Raw genomic sequence first — 10,278 nt, 5'->3', positions numbered from 1 at the left:
TCAGGCTAAAGTTTACAATATATAACTGGGGGATTACATATATTTGGGAACGTGTTGGGATATTTTGTGCATCGTGTTTTATTGTTAACACCAAAGTGTGCAGAATCACATTTGAGGAGGTGTCTTACTCAGCACGATGTGGAGGATGCAGACAGGAGGCTCTGAGGACCCCAGCCCCTGGCCTCCCCATGAGGAGCACCCTCCACTTCCTGCAAGGGCTCTCCCTTAGCAACAGGCCTGCAAGGGTCTGCTCAGAACGGTGGTGATGCATCAGGTGGCGAGGAAACGAACTTGTCAGGAACCGCATCGAGGCCAAGAAACGCTCCGGCTCATCCAGCTGCCCAATGAGGTTTTCCACCTGAACAAAAGCCCCTGCTGTCACCCCTACTTGGGCAGTGGCTTTGGTAACCAGACCGTGAGCTGTCCCCCAGCCCCGCCACCCTCCCTTCTCAAAGCTGCTTGGAGTCAGAACTGCTGCCCTCGCTCAGTGACCTTGTTTCTTAAACCCTTTCCCAGTCCGAGCGACTAGAGTTTCTTATACTTAAAAAAACCCAAAAACTATTTAAAAAGAAAGAACAGAAACACTAATTTCACAATGATAGCACCTACATTGGGGGACTTTCTAAGCATTTGGTGACAAAATATGTCATTTCAAATCAAAGTTACTCTCGAGGTGAAAAACATACAAAAAGGGTAAGCGAGGACCTTGGGCAGATTTTGCGGGTTGGTGACAAAGGGAAGGACCCCAAACACAGTGGAGTTGGGTCTGCTGGGCACCTGCAGAGCAGGACCACTCCCACCTTGTGGGGTGCCAGGGCCCCTGAGCAGTGGGCTAGGGCTCAGGCGCCATGGCACGGTGTCCTGGGTCCTCATCTGTTCAAGTACAAGCGCTCCACATCAGCCCCTTCTGGGGCGTGGCTGGGGACAGTGGCTGTGAACATGTCTGTTGGGGTGAATATGTGTGTGTCTGGCGTGTGGGGACCCTTCGTAAGCCTGGGGCCAAACATCAACCATCCAGACCTGGTTTTATTGTGCTACAAACCCTGGGGCTCTCACTCCCCGCCAGGTGCTGGCTGCAGCCTTGCTGGAGGAGCGGCCAGGCCTGCTTCAGTTCTCCTGGAAGGGCAGCCCCTCACAGGTCTTCTCTGAACCCTCTCCCTCCCCACCAATGGCCCACCCTATTGTGCTTCCCAAGAGGGGCATCCTTTGGGTGTGGCTCCACCCCTCCCTCACAAGCTGCTTGCAAACAGCCCTGCCTCCCCACAGCAAAAGGATGGCCACCGAGAAAGGTGCCAGCAGGCAGGAGGGAGTCAGCGAGGAGGAGCCCAAGCAGGGTAGGAAGTGAGCCTCCAGCGACCTGAGACAAAGGTGGAGAGCATGGGCCCTGAGGAGGTGGGAGACCCAGAGAGGCCAGGGCTGCCAAGAGACAGCAAAGAGGCAGCAGGGCGAAGGAACAGCACAGCCAGGAGGCCAAGGGGAACCCTGAGATGCAGAAGCCCTGAGACACGAGGCCCCGAGAGAATGTGGGACTGAGGCGCAAGGAGATGGGGTCCTCCTGAAAGTTGGGGGACTCAAGCACAAGGAGATGGGCCTCCGAAAGGTGGGGGACTGAGGCACAAAGATAGGGCCCCCAAAAGATGGGGGGCTCAGGCACAAGGAGATGGGCCCTGAGGTGAATGAAGGCCCAAAGGGGACCTGAAGCCCAAAGAGATGGTGGAGGCAGAGGGGTAAGAAGAGAGAGGCAGCCGGCCCAGAGATGGAGGTGTTGAGAAGAGATGGAGTCAGGGGAGTAAGGCACAGACAGGGAGGCTGAGTGGCTGGAGCCCCCAGGGCAGAGTGGCTGAGGAGCATCCGCAGGAGGATCCGCAGGGCATCCGCTGGGTGAGCCCAGGTAGAGCCGAGCTCTGGCTGTGCGCAGCCGGGTCCCTAACTGCTGTGGCATGAGGACCAGGTGCTCTGCGAGAGGGGTGGCAGTGACGCAGGCACCCCGACCTGGGCTGGTGGGCGAGGAGACTCACTTCTTGCTTTTGAACGTACCCAGGATCTTGGGCATAAACTTGCCCACCTTGCTGTCCCTGGTGTCCTCCTCTCCCGGGCCCTCCCCTGTCCCGAGGCCGCCGGCCTCCTCCTTTTTGCAAAAGACCTCGAAGCGGCTGTAGACGCGCTTCTCCTTGCGCATGCTCTCCATGCGGCGAAGCAGCCGGTCGCGCTCCTCTGCGCTGGCTGGCAGTGTGCGGCTCAGCCGGCCCTGTGTCCCCAGGCTGTCCGAGCGAAAGATGGCTGAACATTTGTCCTTGTCGGACATGTCAGGGGCCAGGCCCCCGGCAGCTGGTGGGCGGCCTGGCTCAGGGCCGCTGAGGGCGGGGGCTTGGCCGGGGGCGGGGACTCCACGGTGCTTCTGGCCGTGCGCGCTGATCTGCTCCAGAATGGCTTTCGTGTCGTCCCGCAGGTTGCTGCTGTACAAGGCATTGGCTGTGGCCGAGGCCAAGCGGGCTCGCGGGCCCCGCTCCTCTCCTGTGGCAGCCTCCGTGCTGTCACCCCGGCCCAGCGAGGGCCGCCGGGGGCTCTCAGGCTGCCCGTTCTCCTGCGGTGCTGAGAAGCTGCCCTCACCCTCGGCGCGGCGCTCACCCTTGGGGCTCAGCAGCTGCCGGAGGCGCAGGGAGCCCTTTCGCAGGACCTCCATGGGGCCGCTGGTCGCCTCCTCCGCGGCCCCGGCCTTCGGAGACTCCCCGGAGAACGTAAGGGTAAGGCTGCCCCTGCGCTCTGGCGGCACCGGGCTGCTCCTGCGCTCCGGTACAGGAGGCACCGGGCTGCCCCTGCGCTCGGGGTAGGCAGAGGTGGGGCTCCCCTTCTGCTCAGTCAATCCTGCGGTTGGGCTGCCTCTGCGAGCAGGAAACCCAGGCGTGGGACTCCCCTTCCGCTCGGGGTAGGCTGAAGTGGGGCTCCCTTTTGGCTCAGAGTGGGGCACCTGGTGCACCCGGGGCCCCTCCGGCGGGGGGCTTTCGCGCCCTTGCGGAGAAGTGGAGCGGCCCTGGGCAGAGAGGATGCGGGAGGGCAGCCGGTCGGCGCCACTCCGGCCCAGCGTGTCGAGCAGCTGGGTGGCTGTGAGCGTGGCAGCTCCCGGCTGCCGCTCAGCCTCCTGGTGCAGCCGCTGTGCGAAGGAGTCGCGCAGATCAAGCAGGCAGCTCTCCAGGCTGCGGCGCTCGCCTCCCGCGCCGCCTGGTGCTGCCACCTCTTCTCGCCACGCCTGGGACACAACAGCCTTACTATGGCTGGCGACGGTGACTGCGGCTCCAGCGCCGCCAGGATCACGTGACGGGCTCTTGTATTTCTCCAGGAGCTCGGCCACCTTGGCGGAGGCGGAGGAGCGCACGGCCTCGCCGCCGGGGCCCAGCATCTCGCTGACAGCCTGCTCCTTGTGCAGCATCTGCATCTTCTCGGTGGTGGCTGCCGCGGCCCCGCCCGTGCCCTCGGCCTGCGTCGCGCTGAAGATGAGAGAGGAGCGCAGCCGCGAGCTGCGCTGGATCAGCGGGGTCAGGCGCGAGCGGAAAGCGTCCTGCTTGGACAGGCCTGCCTCCTCCTGACCCTCGCGCTCTGGGCCGTCGCCGCCACCGCTGCCGGAGCCGGGCACCGGGCCCTTGGCCGGGAAGGACGCGGGCAAGCGGAAGGCCGAAGGGAGCAAGTCCCCGCCGGCCCCCCGGCCCCCGGCCCCCAGCACGTCGTCTTCGTAGGCCTCGGCATCCATGGGCGCCGGCAGGCCCTCGTCGCCCGCGTCCTCGCCGTGGGAGCCGCTCAGGTAGGAGGCGAGGCGCCAGTGCCGCAGCCCAGCCCGCCCCTCGGGCCCGCCCCTGCGCTCCGGCTCCGCCTCGGGCGCGGTCTCTGGGCCCAGCCTCGCCGCCGCCTGGCACGGGAAGCGCTGGCCCAGGTTAGGGCGTGGGGCCCCGCCGGGGTCCAGGCCGCGGGGGCCGGGCCCGAAGGCGGAGTCCGAGCCGTGGCGCACCTCGCGCGAAGCGCTGGACGGCACGTAGTCCAGCCGCTGGTGTCCGTCCGCGCCGAGCTCGGGGAAGCGCGGCCCGGCGCCCAGCGCGAAGTCGTCGGGGTCCGCGAAGCCGGGGCGGCCGGCGCGCAGCTTCTCGAACAGGCCCTGCGGGCGCGCGGGCGCGAGCTGCGGATCCCACTGGTAATGCTGCTGGTAGAGCTGGTCGCGATGGAAGTGGCTGGTCTGGAAGCGGAAGTCGTCACCGTGGCTGAGGAACGTCTGTCGTGACACCTGCCGCGCGGCCGCGAAGTTCTCCACCGCGCCCATGCCGTCGGCGGCCGCGTAGCTGTGCCGCTTGAAGGCGTCCATCTCCAGGTGCCGCGCCTGGAAGAAGCCCCGCGGGCCCGCGAGCTCCCCGCCTGGCCCGGCCTCGGCGTCCAGCCGCCGCGACAGGGGCCGCAGCCCCGCGTGAGGCTCCAGGGCGCCCCCGGGCATCCGCGGCAGCTCCTCCCGGCGGAAGGCCGACAGGAAGTGGCGGTCGGGGTCGAGGAAGGAGGGGAAGCCCAGGCCCTCTTCCCGAGGCGGTGGAAACAGGAGGTGCGCTCGTTTGGGGAAGGAGAAAGGGGTCGGCATCCCAGCCACCTGGCCGCCCATGAGGGGCCCGCCCCCAGCGTATGGAGCCAGGGCGTAGGCGTCCATTCGGGCCAGCGCCCCGGCCGAGGGCACCAGCGGCTCCGACTGTGCGAAGAGGATGCGGAACTCCTCATCGAAGCTGGAGACCAGCTCGCCCTGGAACACGTGCGCCAGGCTGCGGTGGATCTTCTCGAAGGACCACATGAAGCTGCAGGGGGAGCAGGGCCAGAGTCAGAGGGAGGGGGCAGGGCTGAGCAGCAGCGCGGGGCGCAGAGCCGGGCCTGTGCTTGGCAGTGTCAAGTCAAGTCTGCAAGGACTCAGAGGCTACAGGAGGAGGGCTTCTCGAGAGGAGGCCCTGGGGTGGGGAGGCGCTGGGGTTGCGGGACACCGGGGCTGGGCGCACCTGTAGCTCCCACTCATCACCACGGCACAGTCCACTAGGAGGAACTTCTCCTTCACGTGGCCCTGGAAAGACTTCCCGGTGCGGCAGTAGTAGGTGGGGCCTGCCACAGTGCGCACGCGCAGGAACTGGAGGGAGAAAAGCGTTAGGTCTCTGCCCAGCGGTGGTCTCCCCTTCCCTACACGCCCCCTCCCAAGCACTCACATCCACGTGGTGCAGGTTGACGCGGCACTTCTCGGCCATGTCTAGGAAGTGCTGCGCGTTCATCTCATCCAGAAGGATGTAGACCGGGACGCGGCGCGCGGCAGCCTCCAGCACCTCACTGAGCAGGTCCACATCGGTGAACATGTCCATCACCACGGCCACCACCTGCGGGGGTCGTGTCAGAGACGGAGGCAGACCCCTCCACTGTCCCCACCATTCCCTAGCCAAACCTCCACGGTCTTGGGAGGGCCTCTGGATCACCCACAAACACTGCAAAATAGCCACAGGTCTGCCTCAGGGGAGATTGGGGCCCTGTCAGGGAATGGGGGTCAGGAGGAAGGGGTCTGTCACCGGGGGTGTGGGGCTGCTGGCCCCAGGGTGTGGGTGGGAGGGGCCCACGACAGAGCCCAAGGCAGCACAGAGCCTACATCCTGTTGAGGGAGTACTGTCCTTCAGCTGGGGGCTAGAGGACCAAGCAAGTGAAGCCCCTGCCCTACCGATATCAGGGCAGGGATCAGGGCTGGGCCCCAGGCTCCAGTTCTGCCCCTGGGAGGGGCTTGCTGCTCCAGGGACAGAGGGCAGAGGCAGGGTCTTCAGTGTCTGGACCTGCAGCCTCAATCTCCATGGTTTAACAAGCTCCCTTTGATGTTTGCCAACTGCCTGGTGGAGGGTAAGAGGCCCTCGGCTGGGTCAAGGGCAGGATTAGAGAGAATTCTCTCTCAACAATAATCCAGGCCAGGAGGGGCCCAACCATCCCAGAGCCCGAGTTTCTGGGCACTGGCCATGACCACCGGTAAGCAAACCTGTGCCTGCAATAACCAAACTCTTGGTGACCCTGGAAGAAGTCTGTCCGAGCTCGAACAGCAGCCCGAAGGCCAGAGCAGCTGGCCGGGTAGCCCTGGCCTCACCCTCGCCCCCTAAGCTGGGCATGCTCATATTTCTCCTCCACCCTCACACCCCTGCTCATGCTTCAAAGTCCAACTCAGGCTGCCTTCCCCACTGCCTGCCGAGTCCCTGACAGTGCACCTGCTGGGCAGAGCGGATCATCCTCCGAGCCTCATCCTTGATGCTGGGGCTGTCAGGTGGCGGTGGCTGCACCAGCGTGGTGACCTCAGTGCCCTGGAAGCCGAAAGTCAAGGGCCAGCCCAGGTCGAGCTCGGGCACTGCCTGGTCTGAGTTCACAGGCCAGTAGGTGCCCGAGGAGCCATCCATGTCCACGTTGGGAGGGCTGCCTTCGGGGGGCTCAATGGCAACATGCTGTGGGGGCCGCAGGTGGCGGCTCACGTGCTCCAGCTCCTCAGGGCACAGGAAGGCAGGTGCCCCCTCGGATGCCAGGAAGCGGTTGTAGGCCTCAGGACCGCCCTCAGCTAGTGCATCAACCGCCAGGCGGTAGTACTCCTTGTAGTGAGGTGGCAGGTACCCGGGTGCCAGTGGGTTGTCCCCCTGCGAGGAGCTCTGGGAGCGGCGGGCCATGTTGGGGCCAGGGGCCTGGGAGAAGGGCAGGGAGACACATTACTGGGGCAGGGGCATGGGCTCATGTGTGCACACACACTGTAGAAGGGGTTGTCAGTGACCTGGGTGGGCTGCGGAGTTCAGCACGTGCCTGGAAGCCTTCCAGAGCACCCCAGATGCTAGGATGCCCCCAGCAGGAGGAAAGCAGCAGCATGCCCAGCACAGGTACTCCAGCCTTGTCTCTGGGTGCCCTGGCTGTGCTGGCGGGGCCCCTGCTCTCACCAGGACCCAGTGAGGGCCTTGTGCCCCCGCTTCTGGGGACGGTGGGTTCTGGCTCCACACAACCCCCACTCAGGTCACTTTATGGCCTCTGTGGCCCAGGTACAGCTGCTTTGTGGGCCCCTTCCTCCATAAAAACATATCAGTAATGATGTTTTATGACTTCTGGCATAAAGAAAATATAATGCAGACTGGAATCTTTATTATTATATTCACTTTTCTTCTGATTTTATAACATGAACGCATTTTTGTGGGCCCCTGGCACTGTGCATCCTGGTCAGGCTGGGTGGTCCACTGCCTGTGTCTCCTCTGGTGCTGGGGGACCAGCTTGCCATGCCTCCCTGGCTTGTTTCCTCCACTGTAAAATGCAGCTGTCAAGGTTGCTGATACGCACCTGCCCAGGTGAGCTTACCTGGAGCTCGGCACTGCAGCATTAGGGCACCCCCCCCCCCCGCCGACAGCCCCTGGCCACACCAGCACCCAGCCCACAGGGTCTCACACTCTGAGCCCCATAACCATTCACTGACCTTGTAGCCATCTGAACCCTGACCCCTGCCCTTTGTCCCTGTCCACCCCTCCACCTCTCTGGCCACTTTCCCATATTAGATAAAACTTCCTGGGCCTGGCCCGGTGGCATAGCGGTTGAGTTCACGCACTCTGCTTCAGCGGCCAAGAGTCCACAGGTTCGGATCCTGGGCACAGACCTACACACTGCTTGTCAAGCCACACTGCAGCAGCATCCCACATATAAGAAATAGAGGAAGATGGTCACAGATGTTAGCTCAGCAACGATCTTCCTCAAACAAAAAAGAGGAAGATTGGCAACAGATGTTAGCTCAGGGCCAGTCTTCCTCACACAAAAAAAACAAAAGACTCCCTCCCTGGGCGGCAACCCCTGGCACGGCCCTCCCAGCTGCTGTAGTTCACACCCTGTAGAGCCAGCGGCAGCCTCCCTCCTCCCCAGAGCTCGGAGTCCCGGCCCCGTCAAGCGCAGCCCCGTGAGGCAGCGGTGATCTTCCCAAGTCTCTGGTCACCGCCCTGTTCCTCGCTGCATTTGGATGAAGTCAGGGCCCTTTGCGGTGGCCCTCGGGCTCGTCCTGGGTTCCAAATGTACCTCTCCACCCTCACCACTCGCCCAGCTTCACACCGTCACCCACGCCCCACTGGCTCCACTCCAGCCCACCTCCCTCCCAAGGGCCTGCGTGGGGGCCTGGCCCCGGGAAAGCCGTCGCTAGCCAGGTGGGGGCCTCTATCTGGCTCCCAGGGCCCAGCTACACCCGATCCCTGAACCACCTGGATCCCTGCCCTCCTCCCCTGGAAGGAGAGCCCCAGGTACTGCTCACCCCACCCCTGCTGCTCCTTGGGGTGGGGACGGGGCGGGACTCTGGGCCTGCCCAGTGTGCAGGTTCCTGGATGTTGGTCCTGGCTGGGGAAAGTGGTTCTGCCAGACCACCCAGAGTGCACCCCCCCAGGCGCAGCTGGAGGCATTGCCTGAGGACGTGGTGGGGGTCAGGACTCTGTCGTGTATGATGACCTGGGGAACCTTTCCTTTCTGCCTTCCTGGGGGGAGGGCCGGATTGGGGGGGTGACAGGCTAAGCGAATGTGATGTGGAGCGAGGGGATGGGGAACCCATGTGTGCCATTCAGGAAACATGAGGCAGAGGTACTACCTGGTCTAATTGTCTGAAGAAAAACTCTTCTGACCTTCTCTTGTGGGGGCACTGTCTTCTGACTGCCTCCAGTTACACACAGAGTAGCCATATTGTCCTCACGGTACATGCACCAGATTGAAACTGACCACATGAGGGTATGAGGTGCGGGCTTATCTGTACTGGGGTCTCACATGGTATCTGACCACAGTGTGAGGTGTCTCACACCATATCTGACCACGGGGAGGGTGTCTCACACCGTAGCTGACCTCAGAGTGGGGTGTCTCACACCGTATCTGACCACAGTGTGGGGTGTCTCACACCATATCTGACCCCAATGGCAAGTGTCTCTCACACTGTATCTGATGGGGCACTGTGGTATCTGGCTGTACAGGGTCAGTGTCTGACCACGCAGGGCGTGGAGGCACTACCCTGCTGACTGCATTTGATGGGGGTACCTCCCAAGTCAGGGCAGACACTCTAGAAGGGACAGTCCCCACCGACTTCACTGGGGAGGGAATTAACACTAACTGTCCAGGTGGCACACGGTGGGGGATGGGGTGATCCCATAGTGGGCAAGAGGCCTTCTCATCAGACAGGATTGGTGAGGAAGGACACCAGTCCTGAGTGACCACCGAGGTGGCCCTGCTTGGCCTCACAAAGCAATACCCATGAGCTCAATGACCCTATCCTTTGCCTGTTTCCTCTCGCGGTCTGCACACCCCTGAACTGTGGACCAGGCAGGGGCCACTCCCCAGCCCACAATGGGGAAGCCGGACAGCGGGCCTCCCCACATTTACCTACCAACCGCCTGCCCTAAGGGAGGGAGGGGCGCTTATCCCACCCGGGCCAATGACTCAGCAGGAATCGGCTCCTCTGCCGCTGACCTCTGACCTCCGACAGGACAGACAAAGCCTCCAGGGCCCTCAGGGCTCTGGTGGGCTCCCTAACCAGGGACTTGCAGCCCACGGATCCTTCCCACTAGGCAGAAGGTGAGGTTTCTAAGTGACTGGAAAGAGGATCCTAAGGAAGGATCTGGGGCTACTACACAGGGCGACGTGACCCTGACAAGTGCGACGAGGGCAGAGGGGGCTCCCCGCAGCAAGGACTGGAGCCGTTAGGCAGCGGGGAGGTGTCGGCGACTTGGGCGCAAGGGGCTCACGGACTGGAAGTCGGTGAGTTGTAGTTTTCGGGGGCGCATCGCAGGGCCTAAGGGCTTAGTGAACCCCAGAAAGTTAGCGACCGCCTGGGCCGGGGTACCCATCCACCCACCCCAGTCCAGGCGCCTTGGGCGCGAGGGAACGGGCCTTCCGCTTCCCCGCAGAGAACCAGAGCGAGCGCCGGCCACCCCACCCACGGCGGCCTGGGCGGGGAGCCCCCAGGGAAGGGTCCCGGCCGGGCCCAGCACCTTCTTCAGTCTCCAAGTAGGCCGCGAGGGCGGGAGCGAGTCCGAACGACTCGGGCAGGCTCGCCCCGGACCCCTTCCCACCCAGCTCCTCCCGGACCGGCGTCGTGCGAGGGCGCTCGCGTCCACACCGGCCCCCGCGGTCCGGCCAGACACGGCCCCGCGCACGCGGCCGCGCTCGCACCCCCCCGCCCCGCCCCGGGTCCCGCGGCCCCGGCCCAGGTGCGGCGGGAGGGCCGCCCAGGGGAAGCCGCGCCGGGGGGCGCCGGCGCCGACC

At 63.9% G+C, this 10,278-nt stretch overlaps 1 protein-coding gene across 3 annotated transcripts in view; it reads right to left on the bottom strand.

Moving 5' to 3' along the window:
- Positions 1-10,278, bottom strand: part of FAM83H (family with sequence similarity 83 member H) — a 14,915-nt gene continuing 4,637 nt past the window's right edge. Inside the window, exons 1-5 of one of the 3 annotated variants that reach the window (XM_046641821.1) lie at positions 7,604-7,654; positions 6,243-6,704; positions 5,217-5,381; positions 5,016-5,140; positions 1-4,820 (exon numbers count right to left, since the gene is read on the bottom strand). In XM_046641821.1, the coding sequence (XP_046497777.1) occupies positions 2,015-4,820; positions 5,016-5,140; positions 5,217-5,381; positions 6,243-6,689 (3,543 nt within the window). In that variant the 5' untranslated portion in view covers positions 6,690-6,704; positions 7,604-7,654 and the 3' untranslated portion in view covers positions 1-2,014. Of the gene's footprint in view, positions 4,821-5,015; positions 5,141-5,216; positions 5,382-6,242; positions 7,306-7,603; positions 7,655-10,278 lie in introns of those variants that run through there. The other 2 variants (XM_046641819.1, XM_046641818.1) reach the window with 2 other exon arrangements.

This window comes from Equus quagga, chromosome 16 (assembly GCF_021613505.1).
Source record: "Equus quagga isolate Etosha38 chromosome 16, UCLA_HA_Equagga_1.0, whole genome shotgun sequence".
NCBI classification, from domain to species: Eukaryota; Metazoa; Chordata; class Mammalia; order Perissodactyla; family Equidae; genus Equus; species Equus quagga.
This window is presented reverse-complemented; position numbering and strand designations above follow the sequence as displayed.